The sequence below is a fragment of the Erinaceus europaeus genome, chromosome 11, assembly GCF_950295315.1.
Source record: "Erinaceus europaeus chromosome 11, mEriEur2.1, whole genome shotgun sequence".
In the NCBI taxonomy this organism is placed as follows: domain Eukaryota; kingdom Metazoa; phylum Chordata; class Mammalia; order Eulipotyphla; family Erinaceidae; genus Erinaceus; species Erinaceus europaeus.
The window spans coordinates 7,468,586-7,485,896 of record NC_080172.1 but is presented as its reverse complement, the minus strand read 5'-3'; the positions used below and the strand labels follow the sequence as shown (position 1 = coordinate 7,485,896).

General features: G+C 40.7%; 2 protein-coding genes across 4 annotated transcripts in view; both read right to left on the bottom strand.

Annotated features, from left to right (window-relative positions):
- ATG10 (autophagy related 10) overlaps window positions 1-17,311 on the bottom strand; it is a 362,807-nt gene that overhangs the window by 149,515 nt on the left and 195,981 nt on the right. The gene's annotated exons all lie outside the window — the stretch shown is intronic.
- On the bottom strand, window positions 11,134-12,373 carry LOC132541190 (peroxisomal ATPase PEX1-like). Its single transcript, XM_060200957.1, has one exon. The coding sequence runs from the start codon at window positions 11,886-11,888 to the stop codon at window positions 11,136-11,138; it is 753 nt and encodes a 250-aa protein (XP_060056940.1). The 5' UTR covers window positions 11,889-12,373; the 3' UTR covers window positions 11,134-11,135.

Below are 17,311 nucleotides of genomic sequence, written 5' to 3'. Positions count from 1 at the left end.
AAGCTGTCCCCTTACATCTCTACTCATTGACAAATTTTCCCTGAATGCACCAGACACCCCTAAAGGAAAAAAAGTTTAGAAAGACAGAAGGAACAAAAAGGAACTGACTCCAAAATGGAATCCCTATGTTTATTTTCTGTTTCCTGGATAAGTCTCACTAGTTCTAATTTTTTTTTCTCATAAGATTTCTTAAGATTGTCTACATTAAAAAAAAAAAATCACTCAGAGAAGACAAAATGCTGAATAACCTCACTTATAGGTGGCATTTCTATCTATAGATACGAAGGGACAGTACAGACAGACAGAGTGAAACTTGACTTGAAGGTGGAGTATTGCACCAAAGCAAAGGACTCTGGGAAATGAGGGAACAGGAGAAGGCTGCTGTGGGGTCCTGCTGCATGACGGTGGAGAAGGTCCAAGGAATTGTATCTATGTGCCAACGACTATATTATAAACCACTATCCCCTCCTCCTCTATAATGTTTTTTTTTTTTTTTTAAAAAGTCATAGCTTGTGTAAATAAAGTTTTATTCGTTTATTTTCTTGCCTTCTCTGGCTAGAACGTCTACTACTTTTTGAATATTGATAGTGCGAGTAGGCAGTCTTGACTTGTGCCCCCCCCTTCCTTTTTTAAAGATTCTATTTACTAATGAGAAAGATAAGAGAGAGAGAGAGAGAAAGAACCAGACATCACTCTGGTACATGTGCTGCCGGGAACTGAACTCAGGACTTCATGCTTGAGAGTCCAGTGCTTTATATGCTGTAGCACCTCCTGGACCACTTGTTTCCCATTTTAAAAAGAAATCATTTCACCCTTAAGGATAACGCTAGCCACATGTGCCCCTTGTGTTAAAGACATTTTCTTCTATTACTATTTCTCTGAGTTTGTATCATGAGCATGAAAATTATTGAATTTTATCAAACTTTTTTCTTCATTGATTAATGTGATCACGTAATTTTTTTTCTATTAACAAAAAGGTAATTATTAAAAGCAGTTACTGGCTCTCAGAATTTAAGGAAAACTATGTCTGAGACAAGACATAAACATAATAACTAGTGACTCAGAGGGAAATAATGAATTCTTCAGGGTACTTTCATCAGAATAAGTCAACTCCAAACATTTCTACTTCTGGGCCACTAAGATTAGTTATGTATTCATAACTTTCTGCTCCTTTCTGATCAAAACAATTTCCAGTTGGGTAAATTAAAAGATTCCTGACAACTTTTATTATTATTATTATATTTGTCTTACTACTAATGAGAGGCTCTCCAAATACCACTTTGGATTTGGATTTATAATTTTTTTAACAGATTCTGTTTATTTATTAATGAAAAAGATAGGAGGAGAGAGAGAAAGAACTAGACATCATTCTGGTATATGTGCTTATGGGATTGAACTCAGGAACCCATGGTTGAGAGTCCATCTTCCAGACCATAATAACAAGTTTTTTGACTTGTTTTTATGAGATTCACTAATGTATCTCTAGCATATAGAATTAATTGTGAGTATAGTAAGAGCTTAGCGGCTTAGGAGTTCCAATGTTCACTTTCAGACCTGAGGCCTTGGGTTCAATTCCCAGCATCACATGTGCCAAGGCAGTGTTCTAATTTCTTTTCATAAGAAAGCAAAGAAAGAGAAGGAGGAAGGAAGTGAGTGAGAGAGGAGATTATTTTTAAAATATTTCTTTTTCTAATGGCAACTGAAACTTTTGAACACTAATGGATAAAGTATATTTAGGTGCCCGGGGAGGTGGCTTAGTGGGTAGTGGGCAGGACTTGCATTCCTGAGGCCTCAAGGTTTGATCCCTGGCATTGCATATATGCCAGAACAATGCTCAATTTATCCTTTTTTTAAAAAAAAATATTTATTTTCTCTTTTGTTGCCCTTGTTTTTTATTGTTGTTGTAGTTATTATTGTTGTTTTTGATGGATAGGACAGAGAGAGAAATGGAGAGAGGAGGGGAAGACAAAGAGGGGAAAAGAAAGACACCTGCAGACCTGCTTCACCGCCTGTGAAGCAATTCCCCTGCAATGGGGAGCCGGGGGCTCGAACCGGGATCCTTACTCCTGTCCTTGCGCTTTGTGCCACATGCACTTAACCCGCAGCACTACCACCCAACCCCTATCCTTCTATTTTATTAAGCAAATCTTTTAAAAGTATACTGAGGGTATAAAAGAACATTGTGTATATGTTTAGTTCAGTTTAAATTTTGGAAATGTGACATCAATTTCTTCAAATGTACAGTGAACTGATTGCTATGCAGTATGGCTCCAGCATACTCCTGTCCTCACTCTCTAAAGGCAGCTGCTCTGGTGTCTCTTCTCAACCCTACCTGAAACCAAGCTTTCTCTCTGTAGCCATGTCTTTGGTGGTTTCTTCCTATTTATTGAATCTGGGTTGTTCCTGAGACTCACATTTGACCAAAAGAACGTAAAAGAAGCAATGCTTTCTAAGGCTAAGTTATAAGAAGTTCAGTTGCCACCTAAGTCTCTTGGACTGGGTGCTCTGAAGAAGACCACCATCTAAGAAAGCAACCAGTATGTAACAGTAAATTTATTGGAGGATGTCAGGTATTAAGCCAGCCCCCCCTCCACCCTGCATTGCTGATAGTATAGCCTATTTACATAATCATTGTTTTGCCTGAAAGATTCCCCACCCATTCCATTCCTTTGATCTATCTTCTTTGAAACCCACCCTGTCTTCAGGGTAACATTAATCCCACCAGTTAAAACTATAGCAAAAGTTGCTAAGGAAGTTTATACCTTCCCAGCCCACTTTTGCCTTTCTCCACCCCTTTCCTAGCCATTTCCATCCGACTTGCCACTTCCAGTTCTATCCTATAAAAGGTTGTCTCTGATCAATAAAGCATGCATTACCTCGCACCAAGAGTTCGGTTCCTGAGTCATCTATCTCCTGCATAGCTGGTTCTGGTCGAGTTGTCTCCAACCCAGAGAGGAAGCACCCTGGAAGAAGCACCTTCATGCTAGACTGGCAGGAGGAAACCAATAAAGTCATGGGGTAAAGATATGGGGGAAGAAAGAGAGAGGAGACTGTCAGCCCCCAACTATTCCAGTTGAATATTTCTCAAGTGGAAAAGTTATTTTAGATGTTTATCTCAGTTTTAGACTTTAGGTAATTCTAGTTCTAGGTTGTTGTTAGAATTCACTAAGTTTTTAGTGTATGTGGAGGGGTGTCATGCTGTGCTGCGGAGGAGAGAGAGAGAGGAGGTCCGGAGTGGAGAGAGAACACAATTCTTTATTTGCGTGGGCACCTCAGAGTTGGGTGAGAGCGCAGTGGTTCAGGTCATGTGGAGGTAGCCAAAATGGCCTCCTCGCACAGCAACCTTCCCTGCGTCTCATCACTGAAGTGAAAAGCAGGCAAGAGAGAGAGGGGTGGAAGAATAAGGGCTTTATAGGGCAAAAACCGGGAGTGACGAGCCGGGACAGGATTGGTTGGGAAGGGCACTTCGAGAATATTGTATTAACTCTCGCAGGAACTGGCACTAGCCTGAGGGGAAAACATGGTGGAACAGGCGCTCCGAGAATGTCCCAACTCCCCAAGGAACTGGCACTAGCCTGAGGGGACATCTGCACAGCAGAGGGGGGTGGTGGGGGGGGGGGAGGGGAGGGGGGCGTGACTACATGCAAAAGGACTTTCATGCCTGAGGCTCCAAACTCCCAGGTTCAACCCCTGCATCACGATTAACCAGAGCAGAGCAGTGTTTTGGTCTTTCCCTCAGTATCTTTCTCTGTATCTCTCTCATTAAATAGAAACAAGGGGAGTCCGGCAGTAGCGCAGCGGGTTTAGTGCACATGGTGCGAAGCGCAAGGACCTGCATAAGGATCCCGGTTTGAGCCCCTGGCTCCCCACCTGCAGGGGAGTCGCTTCACAGGCGGTGAAGCAGGTCTGCAGGTGTCTGTCTTTCTCTCCCCCTCTCTGTCTTCCCCTCCTCTCTCCATATCTCTCTGTCCTATCCAACAATTACGATATCAATAACAACAACAATAATAACTACAACAACAAGGGCAACAAAAGGGAAAATAAATAAATATAAAAAAATAAAATAGAAACAAAATATACATTTCCTAAAAAGTCATTAGGTTTTATAGGTTTTATTAGATGACAATATAGAAACAAAAACACACACTTAAAAAGATAATTACCAAGACACACACATACAAAGCAGTATTATAACATACATATGCTTTTTATTTCCGATATATCCCTAAAGCTATTATTATTTTACTTGTCTGCTGTTGGTTTTTGTGGTTTTATTTCTGTTAATTCTATTACCACTTTTAATTTTATTCTGTTATTTCATATTATAAATTCTAAGTAGCTTACTAGTAGCCGAGGACATGTTTTCTTTGTAGAATTCACATAATTATTTATTAAAATATGTGGCTTCTAACATTTTTTTGAAAGTAGAGATAATATCTTCATTATTTTTCTCTCTTCTAAGTAGAACATTGTAGTTATTGAATAATAGTTGAGACTTCAATTGGTGAGTGGTGGGAAATGATCAGTTGGTGAAACATTTAATTAAATTCCTTGTACTGAATCCACCATTGACCCAGTTAAGAATTTTTTAAAGAAAGTCTTTTTATTTGACATTTAGTGTCACATCTATTTAAAATCCTTAAGCTTTTATTCTAACTTAATAGTACCCATCTTAAATCTATTATTACTCCAAAATGCATATTATAATGAACAATCAATTCACAAAAAAATAAAATAACTTGACATTCTAAATGCACTTAAGGGCATAATAGGAAATAATCAAAAATAAACACAATAAATGTAGTTTTTGAACAAAATAAGAAAAACTTTCTCTCTCTCTCTCTCTCTTTGTTGTCACCAAGCTTCAACACTCCAGGCTAGGCCTTGAAAAAACTTTTCTGGGGGTTGGGCAGTAGAGTAGCGGGTTAAGCGCACATGGTGTGAAGCGCAAGAACCATGATAACAATCCGGGTTCCAGCCCCTGGCTCCCCACCTGCAGGGGAGTCGCTTCACAGGTGGTGAAGCAGGTCTGCAGGTGTCTATCTTTCTCTCTCCCTCTCTGTCTTCCCCTCCTCTCTCAGTTTCTCTCTGTCCTATCCAACAATGAACTACATCAACAACAACAATAATGACCACAACAAGGCTACAAGGGCAACAAAGGGGGGGATGGCCTCCAGTAGCAGTGGGTTCATGGTGCAGGCACTGAGCCCCAGTGATAACCCTGGAGGCAAAAAAAAAAAAAAAGTAAATAAATAAAAAGAAAAAACTTTTCTAAAAGTCTGCTTCAAGATTTTTTATTTTTGTTTCTTAAGCCAGCTTTTTTTTTTTTTTTACAAATACCATGTTTTTGCTTGTTTAATGGAGCTTTTTTCCCCAACAGTTTATTCAACACCTACTAAAATTCTATACTCATATGTACCATTAATTTTTTTTTTTAATTTCTACTGTGTCTGTGTTTTTTGTTTTGTTTTGTTTTGTTTTTGTTTTTTACCAGAACACTGCTCAGTCCTGGCTTATGTTGGTGTGGGGGATTGAATCTGGGACTTTAGTGCCTCAGGCATGAGAGTCTCTTTGCATAACCATTGTGCTATCTACTCTCACTCTATTGTGTCTGTTTATATGCCAAGTTTGCAAAAGCAGTTTCTAAGAAAAGCTTGATTGTGACCATCTGGAAATTTTATAATTATCTATTTACTAATACCTTAATCTTCTACACTTCCTGATTTTTTTTTTCATTTCATGAAAATGAATGAATTTCTAACTGTTTCAGCAGTTTAAAGAAGTAGTTTAAAAAAAATGAAAACTTGTGGTCCAGGAGGTGGTGCAATGGATAAAGCATTGGACTCTCAAGCATGAGGTCTTGAGTTCGATCCTTGGCAGCACATGTACCAGAGTGATGTCTGGTTTTTTCTCTCTCTCCTATCTTTCTCATAAGTAAATAAAATCTTAAAAAAAAAAAAAAAGAAAACTTATTAACAGTTGGAAAATGGTTGAGAACTTACTTTAGTTTCAATGCACTCACAATAACTTTCAAAAGAGAAAATCTAAGAAGTGAATTACCAGAAAATATGATATAAAAAGGATTTATAGGTTAAGCACACATGGCACTAAGCGCAAAAGGTGCTGGTTCCAGCCCTCTGGCTCCCTACCTGCAGGGGGGTGTCGCTTCACAGGTGGTGAAGCAGGTCTGCAGGTGTCTATCTATCCCCCTCTGTCTTCCCTTCCTCTCGATTTCTCTCTGTCCTATCCAGCAACAATGATAGCAATGACAATAATAATAATAATAGTAACAACAAGGGCAACAAAAGGGAAAAAATAGCCTCCAGGAGCAGTGGATGGGTAGTGTAGACACTGAGCCCCAGCAATATCTCTGGAGGCAAAAAAAAAAAAAAAAAAGAATTTATAATAAAGCATGCTCAAAGAAGCTATAGAAGCTCTATAGAAGGTCTTCAAAGTGAGCCTGACTATGAGACATGCCATTTGTCAAGTAATTAGAGAGAATAAAAATCAGTATGGATAAATGTCCATTTACTGAGATATTTCTCTGTTTAACAAATTAGAAGATACAATAATATAGGTATTTAGGTGGTTGTCAATTATACTTCTCATATTTTAGCTACTTCTGTCAAAGGTTCTCGTAGTTACTTAACTGAGTCCTAGGGGTGTTGTGCGGTCAGTCTGATTTTACCCTGTTTATCTTTTTTTTTGTCTCCAGGATTATTGCTGGGGCTTGGTGCCTACACGACTAACCCACTTTTCCTGGAGGCTATTTTTCCCCTTTTGTTGCCCTTGTTTTTTATCGTTGTTGTTATTGCTATCATTGTTGGATAGGACAGAGAGGAATCAAGAGAGGAGGGGAGACAGTGAGGGGGAGAGAGAAATACAGACATCTGCAAAGCTGCTTCACCATCTGTGAAGTCACACACACCCCTGCCTCGTGGGGAGCTGGGGGCTCAAACTGGGATCCTTATGCCAGTCCTTGCACTTTGCACCATGTGCGCTTAACCTGATGTGCTACCCACCCGGCTCCCTTTATCTTAAGACAGAAACTTAGGGGTTAGGACTTCAAACCTATCAAGAAAATCAGATGATTGCCACAGGCCAGACAGAACGGCAGAGCATCAAACCAGATGTGAAACAAAGAAAGGAAAACCAGAAATTTAAATCAAAATGTAAGTGAGGTCAGGGACAAATCCACACAGGATCAACTCTGAGGTGAGACAGAAAGGTGGGTGAAGCAAGGTGCCAAATTCAGGCAGGCCAGCAGAAAGAGAGAGAGAGAGAGAGAGAGAGAGAGAGAGAGATCTTGAGCAATGAATACTGAATACTGAGTTCAGAACCCAAAGGTGAGGCACTGAGCACTGACATCACTGCCTCAGCTGACTCTCCAGCAGGCAGAAGGCTCCGAATGATGATTTCTGTGGTTTGGCAGATTGCACCCACACCCTGTGCTGCTTTCATCTCTACCCAACTGTGATTGATACATGTATGAACAACGAGCGCCTCGTCCCAAGAATCCCAGTAGAGTTTTGTATTTCATATTTTCCAGACCTCAAATGTGACTTCCTCCTCTTAGTGTCCTAGCCACAACAGGCAGTGGAGACAACTGAGTATGATCCTTACTTAGAACTTTCCTGAGTTGGAGATGATCAAGTTACTCCAAAGAGATACAATTCTCATTTTACCTGCTAAGATTTCTGGTATCTTCCTTGGATGTAAAATATATATACTTTTATGTGCATTGAAAACATTCAATGCACATAAAAAGGGGGAAACTACTAATTTTAAAAAGTAATAGACAGTGACGAGACAGGAATGGATATCTTTCATATAAGGTAAGCTGAGACATCTCAGTAGGAAAAAGGATTTGGCTAGCTGAAGTACTCGAGAAGAATATGATGGGGAAAAGATTATTTACTGCGTTACACGCAAGTTAGACTGTTGGCATTTTTCCAGTGTTAAAAACCATAACCCCAGTGTAGTAAGACCTTACTCCCTAATAAATGATCAAAGGAAGGAGCTTTCACTGCTTACTTATAAAAGTAAAAGATCAGAAGCTGTAAGAACCTGCCAATAAAATACTCCAGCCAAGTAGAAGCCCTGTGAAGTATAAAAAGTACGTGCCCCATGCTATAAAGAAAAGGAAATCCCGAGGGTCGAGGGTCGGGCGGCAGCACAGCGGGTTAAGCGCACGTGGCACAAAGCGCGAAGACCGACTACGGATCCCGGTTCGAGCCCCGACTCCCCACCTGCAGGGGAGTCGTTTCACAAACGGTGAAGCAGGTCTGCAGGTGTCTCTTTCTCTCCCCCTCTCTGTCTTCCCCTCCTCTCTCCATTTCTCTCTGTCTTATCCAACAACGAACAACAGCAACAACAATAATGACCACAACAAGGTTACAACAACAAGGGCAACAAAAAGGGGGGGGGGGGGAATGACCTCCAGGAGCAGTGGATTCATGGTGCAGGCACTGAGCCCCAGCAATAACCCTGGAGGCAAAAAAAGGAAAGAAAAAAAAGGAAAGGAAATCCCCCAGCTTTTTCTAAAGCATCAATCAAATTAGAATGGAGTGCCACACAGAGTATTTTGCTCTTGATGGCGCTAGCTTCCTTCAAGGTCATTCACGATGGTGATGCAAAGATGCCTGCAATACTGTGCTTTCAGTCCCAGCACTGGAGAACTGCCTAGGGTCCTTACTTAATGAGTTTACTAGCTCAGCTTCATCTTAATAGAAGCAGTTGGATTAAAAAAAAAAAAGTTTTAATCTCAGTTCAGTACAGTCTCTTTCGCAGTAAGGAAAAAATATACACTTATTATAATGAATACTGAGTCAAAATAAATGTGACATTCAAAAAAGTCATTAAATATTATCTACCTTAAAATTATAAATGCCAGGGAGTCAGGCGGTAGCGCAGCAGGTTATGCGCAGGTGGCACAAAGCGCAAGGACTGGTGTAAGGATCCCGGTTTGAGTCCCCAGCCCCCCCATCTGCAGGGGAGTCGCTTCACAGGGGGTGAAGCAGGTCTGCAGGTGTCTATCTTTCTCTCCCCCTCTCTGTCTTCCCCTCCTCTCTCCACTTCTGTCTGTCCTATCCAACAATGATGACATCAATTACAACAATAATAATAAAAAATAATAAATGCCAATTTCCCCCATTTATCATCCAGCTCAAAGTCTATAAAATACTTGCTTTTCAACATTGAATTTCAAGTGTGTTGTTCTACTTTCTTCCTGAAGACACCTATTTCTTGAATAAATTTCAAATCTTTTTTTAAATATTTATTTATTCCCTTTTGTTGCCCTTGTTGTTTTATTGTTATAGTTATTATTGTTGGATAGGACAGAGAGAAATGGAGAGAGGCAGGGAAGACAGAGAGGGGGAGAGAAACATAGACACCTGCAGACTTGCTTCACCGCTTGTGACGTGACTCCCCTGCAGGTGGGGAGCCAGTGGCTCGAACTGGGATCCTTACGCTTAACCTGCTGCGCTACCATCTGACTCCCAATTTCAAATCTTTAAAAGACTATTTAAGCTACATAGGATATGCAAAGCCTACATCAGTGGATTTTGAAGCTTAATTAGAACCAGTAAGCAGATAAATTCGTAAGTGTTGATTTAGAGTATACCTTTTTTAGCATATATATAGTCATCAGGATGTACCTGTACCTCTGCATCAAAAAGGAAAGAAACTTTAAATTTTCATGTATTTAACATATTTTACTACACTACTATTGAGGGAGTCAAATTGAGTCTATTATGTTATGAATATTTTTACTTAGTAATCTTATTGGGCCTTCCTATATAAGATTCATCACTGATACCATCAGTATATTTACTGAACTCTCTGGTTATACTTAAGTAACTCCATTACTTATTAAGTCACATGAGCTTTTCTGAGAGTCTTAAGATTAGAGGCCCTCAAGAGGACTGCTGCACACCCTCTTCCTCTGAGATCTTCCCACGACGCTCACTGGACGAGAAGTATATTCTGGACCACAAAAACCAGCCAAGGAGGACTTGTATCTTTAATTATGATAACACTCTAGGATCATAAGAAGAGAAGGTAATTCTCTTAAATGGTCTCTTAAAATTCTTAAATGGTCTCGAATATAAGTTAATAAAAAAAAAGCGATCCAAATAACACTGCTGACAAGAATCTTATAATTTGAAAGTAATAATAGAATTCAAAATGGATATTTTAAAACAAATAATAATTTGCACAAATACTGATATTTGGTGTCAGTAATGAAGAGGACCTCAACAATATAACAAAGGGATCTTAAAATGCCAGCAAAAATACTTCCACCTCCCAAACTCTCCTGAGATATATGTCAATAGCTCTTAGGAGTGTTTTTTTCCTTTTGTTAACTCTTAGTACAGTGAGTGATGCTCAATCGACATTAAGAAATAATTATTGAATGAATCAGAGTTTAAAAAAATCAAGCAAAATAAAGGTACTTTGAGGTGAGTGAAATACCACTTAGCACACAGAAATAATACTTCAGAAATGTATTACAATATATTCCACATGCTTAGTGCATACATGTAGATTGTTGGGATATTGTATAGATGTAGTTGAGTTAGGCAGAACCCACAAACCACTATATTTCCATGCAAGTATTATTTACATATCCCCACCAAGTTATCCCCTCAGGGTATTGCTAATTCCACCAGCTTTCTACCTTCCCAGAATGCCTTTTTCTTTTCTCCATCCTCTTCCCTAGCCAATTCCATCCCGACTTGCCACTTCCAGAATTCTCCTACAAAAGTCACTTCTGTTTCTGCTCTCTCTTCTTCCCTCTCTCTCTCTCTTTCTCTTCCACGTCCCAACCTGGAGAAGACCTGGAGAAGGTACTGGCATGCATAGCGGGAGGTGGCCATTTTGCTAGCTCCACGTGGCCTAGACCCGCTGTGCTCACACCCGACTCTGGGGCGTCCACATGAATAAGGATTTGTGTTCCCATTCCACCACGAGTTCCTGGTTTCTTCTCTCTCCGGTGACGCTAGCCCGGCATTCTGACACCCAACATGGGCTAGCATTGCCAGAGATAGAAGAGACCAGGAAGTCATGGTGGAATGGGAACACAAATCTTTATTCATGTGGATGTCCCAGAGTCGGGTGTGAGCACAGCAGGTTTAGGTCACGTGGAGATAGCAAAATGGCCGCATCCCGCTACGCACGCCAGCCCTTCTCGAGGTTGAAACATTGTTCCAGTTTGATTTTTTTTTTCTCTTCTTTGGATTTTGAAAGTTTTCATACAACTCAGCAAAATTCTTCCAGTCATCTTCACTAATGGATGGTCTTGTATGACTGAGTGCAGTCATGAAATGAGACTGACTAATAGCCAAACTGGGTTTGATTGGTCCTGGTTGGTTAAGGGAGTCATCCTCTCCACTTTGGCTCCGGTATCTGTTTTTGATAATATTGATATGTGCCCTCAGTTGATCTCTCTGTTCTTGTGTAAGTTCTTGGTAACCATCTTGTGATGCAGTTCTGCACAATGGAGGTTGTGGAAACAACTGTTTTTTCCCAGGAACTACAGGTAAATCTGGAGTCATGGAGCTCTGTGCAGACAGGCACTGAGAACTCATATCAGAGGAAGTTCCATTTCCAAGTTCTGATTCGTAGGAGCTTCCAAAGTAGAGTCGGTACATATTAAATCTTGATCCATTTGGGAGCAGCTCAGACATCTCCAGAGAAACAAGGGACTGCTCTAAGCCACATTCTCCATCTCCAGCTGAGTCATCAGAACCACTACTGTGATTTAGAAAGACCATTGAGGACAGACTTAAATCACTATCAGAGATGAAACCTCCATCTGGGAATCCATAAGACAGCCGTCTTCCATGTAAAGCCTCCAACTGGGCATTGTAAAGTAAAGCTTTCATATCAATTCCTGTAAAGGAGTCAGTTATTGATGCCACATGCTGAAGATCAATATCATCTTCCAGAGGCAGAGAGTCACTGAGAACTTTTAGAATTTCAAGACATGATATCTGATCAGGAGGAGGACAGTATACACATTTATCTAGCCGGCCAGGCCTATGCAGGGCAGGGTCAATCAAGTCAGGGTGACTAGTAGCAGCCAAAACATATACACCCTATAAGCCTTCACGCTAACCTGGCAATAGATAATTTGTATTAAAGGAGATTTTTGTTTGGAAACAATTTTCAGTGAATAATGTTGAATTTACATGTGCTCTCAAGTTTCTTTTTTTTTTTTTAATTTATTCCCTTTATTTGCCCTTTTTATTGTTGTTGTAGTTATTGATGTCATAGTTGTTGGATAGGACAGAGAGAAATGGAGAGAGGAGGGGAAGACAGAGAGGGGGAGAGAAAGATAGACACCTGCAGACTTACTTCACCTCCTGTGAAGCGACTCCCCTGCAGGTGGGGAGCCTGGGCTTGAACCAGGATCTTTATGCTGGTCCTTTCACTTTGCACCACCTGCGCTTAACCTGCTGCACTACCACCCAAATCCCTTGTTCTCTCAAGTTTCTTTCATTGCTTTTAAATAATCAACAGTAATACATACAAGATTACATACAATAAAGGATGTCTTTAACTTAATATATTCTTTATTAAAGTATAGATTAACAAATTTCAAATCTATTAAATTCAACAGACAACAGAGCACAAACTATTCATAATACAATCAAATACAAGTGTTTAATAATTAATTTATCCTAATAAACTCAACCACATTGACAAAGTTAGCTTTTTTGTTTAATATATTAGTTAGATTTATATTCAAAATCTCTTTTAATTTCTCTTACCTACATATTTTCAGGCACTGGGGGAAAAAAAAAAACCACCCTAGCCTACCCTTGTTATGCCCTCCTATGGAAGCTTTTTATAGCTTTGCCCTCATGGTATTTTTCCAACAGTCTGCCTTAAACAAAGAGTCCTTGCTGGCAGTGGCGTGTTGCTAGTCAGTATTTAGCTCTCTTTTTCTGTAGCTAAGAGAGAGCTGCCATCTGCTTCCCACAGCTTTTCATTCGTATGATAGTTTTCTGCTCTTTCCTCATCCAACTCAGAAGCAAAAAGCAAGGCAGGAAACAAAGCTTCTTAGAGCCACAAGAAGCTGCAGAGCACTTAGGGGACTTTCCTCCCAATCAGGAAAATGCTTCCTTAGCAACCTAGTTACTAAGGCCAATTAACTGGCCTCCTCTGTCAATATTCAGTTTACATTGAATCCCTTTTTTGGTTCAGTCCTTCAGTTTTACAAGAGTGTTCAGGCAGAAGAAATAAAGCAAACAAGTAAACAAACAAATAAACAAAAAAGTGCTTCTGTCTTAAAGAAGCCTGGCCTTTTCTCCTGGATGGTTCTAAGTGCCATCTGACAGAAAGCAGATGACTTCCTAGCACAGTGCTAGGCACTGGGGACAGAAATGCTGCAGAAATTAAGTGCAAGTAAGCGACATGTGTCTACAGTGAAAGGGAGACCTTTCACAGGAACCAGAGACAGGGGCTAGTGTGGAGAGTAAGATATATAAGGAAGGAAGCTTTGCAGCTCTCCAAGCTCCATGCGTGACTAGGCTGATTTATGTCCTTTCTCCAGGACCGACAAAGCCCAGCTTACCACTAAATAATCACAATATCAGTAGAATCCCAGGGGGGGAAAAAAAGATGAATGGGGGGGGGGGGTCAGGCAGTGGTGCGCCGGGTTAAGCTAAGTACGTAGTACGACGAAGTGCAAGGCCCGTTGTAAGGATCCTGGTTCGAGGCCCCGGCTCCCCATCTGTAAGGGGAGGGGTCGCTTCACAAGTGGTGAATCAGGTCTGTAGGTGTCTATCTTTCTCTCTCCCTCTCTCTCTCTCCGTCCTCTGTCCATTTCCCTCTGTCCTGTCCAATAAAATGGAAAAAATGGCCATCAGGAGTAGTGGATCCGTAGTGCAGGTATCAAGCTTCAGTGATAACCCTGATGGAAAAAAGAGAGAGAGAGATTGGAAGAAACACAAATAACCTCAAAACCAAGAAATTTTCTATCTGTCAAGGAAAATTAAAACTGATAAATAGCATTTCCAAGTCATGAATTAGTTCAAGATTTGTATTTTTAAAAGGGGGATAGGTGGTGGCACCCCTGGTTAAGCACATATGTTACAGTGTGCAAGGACCCAGGTTTTGAGGCCCTGGGCTCCACCTACATAGGGAAAGCTTTGTGAGCAGTGAAGCAGTGTTGCAGGTCTCTCTCTCTCTCTCTCCCTTTCTTTCTCCCTCTCTCTCCCTCCCTCTCTCCTCTTCACTTCCTTTCAATTTCTGGCTATCTAATAAATAAAGATAATAAAAAAATTTTTAAAAGCTGACACAGGTGGTCCAGGAGGTGCCGCAGTAGTAAAGCTTTGGACTCTCAAGCATGAGGTCTTGAGTTTGATCCCTGGCAGCACATGTGCCAGAGTGATATCTGATTCTTTCTCTCTCCTCCTTTCTCATAAATAATTAAAGCTTTAAAAAAAAAAAAAAAGCTGACACAGTTAAAGGAGTGGTTTTGTGAATGCAGCATAAAAGTCATCTTTCCTAAGATTTCAAGATGTGAAATGGAGGTTCTTTCCTTTCTTCCTTCCTTCCTTTCTCTCTTTTCAAGAAGGTCACATTTGTCTAAGTCTTACAATCAAATTGGTATAACTGTATTCCATTTAAAGAGAACTTGATGGAAATGTTAGACAGTAGGTAATTGTCTTCTGATGTTCATTTTTCTAGGTTCTGGTGCAGCAAAAGCCTCAGATGAATAATCTCGAAGTTTCTTTAAACTCTCTGTAATGCAAGATGGGGCTACTTTAGACGCCCGTAGTAACTTTTAATAGGCACTGTAAGTCATCCTTTGGCAGTCTGGATAGCACCTCTCCAGTATCAACATGCAGTAACCCCATCTCACAGAAAGTTCTTGATGCTAACAGCCAGAATATAGAAGTTCAGAACCAGTTTTGTTTTCAAGTGTTGTCACTTAACCTTCACAGGACTCCCTACCCCACCTGCACCAATACTCACTCTGAAACACTATGGCTGCCTTTAGCCGTGCTAAAAACTATCAACGGTGGTCTCCTTGGCTCCTATTACCTTATTTTGACCCCCATAATCACTCTGTGAGGCCACTCTTCCCTAGTTGAGGAGTTTCATGTAGAAAGAGTGGACACATAGTATGAAGCACAAGGACCGGCGTAAGGATCCCGGTTCCAGCCTCCGGCTCCCCACCTGCAGTGGGATCACTCCACAAGCGGTGAAGCAGGTCTGCAGGTGCCTCTCTTTCTCTCCTCCCTCTTCATCTCCCCCTCTTCTCATAATTTCTCTCTGTCCTATGCATAATGCAAAAAATGGCCACAAGAGCAGTGGATTCGTAGTGCAGGCACCGAGCCCCAGTGATAACCATGGAGGTGAAAAAAAGGAAAAAAAGAAAAGAAAAAGAGTGGAGAGAGATGTAAAAAGTGTATAACCTACAGAAATGTGTGTTTTCCTTTTCAAGTACTGTTCAGAAGTCCTCGTCCATGATGTCTTCTAATACAGGCCTCAATCTCCCCATACCCACAGCCCCCACTGTGCCCCCCCCCCCACCATGTCCTCATCTTTGACTCCCTTAAGTGTTTGGAGCCCAGGTTTAAAGAAAAAGGATTTCAGGCTCAAAGAGTTTCAGCAACATGTTCAAAGTGCACAGTTTAAAGGAAGAGATTCAAAACCAAATGTGCCCAACTCCAAAGCTCTTGCTCTTTCAACCGTGCCACACCACTCGCTCGCTACCCAAAGCCCAGAGCAGCCCCATGTGTTGCTGTCTGAAGCCTCTCTCCTGACATTAGCAGTCACCAAAGGGACAGCTAGTATCTTCCAAATGTGAGTCATGAGCCACTGGAAAGCCCTGAAATCAATTGGTTAGCTTCAATTTGCACTTAAAAAACAAGGCAGCTGGGTTGATAGGGTAGAATAGAGCAGAACAGCTTTTGTTTTTTTGGTTTTTTTGTTTTTCAAGAAAGAGCAGTTTCATCACTCATGGATTCAAGCACTTGTGTATAGAGTAAACTAAATCCTGATGTAAAACATATTTCTTTTTTTTTTCTTATTTGTTTATTGGGGGATTAATGTTTTATAGTCGACAATACAGATAATAGTTTGTATGTGTGTAACATTTCCCAGTTTTCCACATCACAATACAACCCCCACTAGGTTCTCCTCTGCCATCCTGTTCCAAGACCTGAACCCTCCCTTCCACCCACCCCAGAGCCTTTTACTTTGGTGCAATATACAAAAAAATAATAATAAAATTCCTTATTATGGGTTTGTATATATATAAAAGTTCGAAAGAGTTGGGAGGTAGTGCAGTGGGTTAAGTGCAGGTGGTGTGAAGCACAAAGACCAGTGTAAGGATCCTGGTTCGAGCCCCCAACTCCCCACCTGCAGAGGAGTCTCTTCACAGGCGGTGAAGCAGGTCTGCAGGTGTCTGTCTTTCTCTCCCCCTCTCTGTCTTCCCCTCCTCTCTCCACTTCTCTCTGTCCTACCCAACAATTATATCAACAACAACAAAAATTATAACTACAACAACAATAAAACAACAAAAGCAACAAAAGGGAATAAATAAATCAATATTTTTTCATAATTTTTAAGAAAACCCCACTAGGGAAAGAGAGAGACAGGCTGGGGGTGTGGATCCACCTGTCAATGCCCATGTCCAGCAGGGAAGCAATGACAGAAGACAGACCTTCCACCTTCTGCACCCCATAAGAGGGTTAAAGAATAGGAAAGCTATCAGGGGGAGAGAATGGGATATGAAGTTCTGGTGGTGGGAATTATATGGAGTTGTACCCCTCTTATCCTACAGTTCTTGTCAGTGTTTCCTTTTTATAAATAAAAATTATAAAAATTAAAAAAAAAAAAGTTTGAAAGCTCTCAGACGATGTTCCACACAGACCTGGACCAAGGGCTGGAAACTACTCAACACTGAGCTCCGATTGCTTCAATAACACCAGGAAACACAAAACAGGAAGCCCCCTCTCAGACACGTCCGGAAAAGTATTACCTAGAATCAGCATAGAAGGAGGCTGTTGATTGTATAATTGCACACCTCCTTCACAGCAGCTCCGGTCCATCAAGTAGACAGTATAGTTTACTTTTTACAGCAGTGATTATGTAATTATCCATAACATTCAATCAGTTCCACCTGATTCAGTTTATCAGAGGTTTCCTGAAACATTCATTTGTTTATTATTTTTAAAAAAGAACATTAAACTACCAATCATCTTATGTAAAAGTTCCAGTGTGAGAGGTGATTCAACTTTTCTTTAAGAAGATTTTCTGTCAAATATGACACGTTTGGTCTCTTGAGATA

Bases quoted from the DNA above. Each gene is read 5' to 3' on its own strand.
- LOC132541190 (XM_060200957.1), bottom strand. From the start codon at position 11,888: ATGAAAGCTTTACTTTACAATGCCCAGTTGGAGGCTTTACATGGAAGA.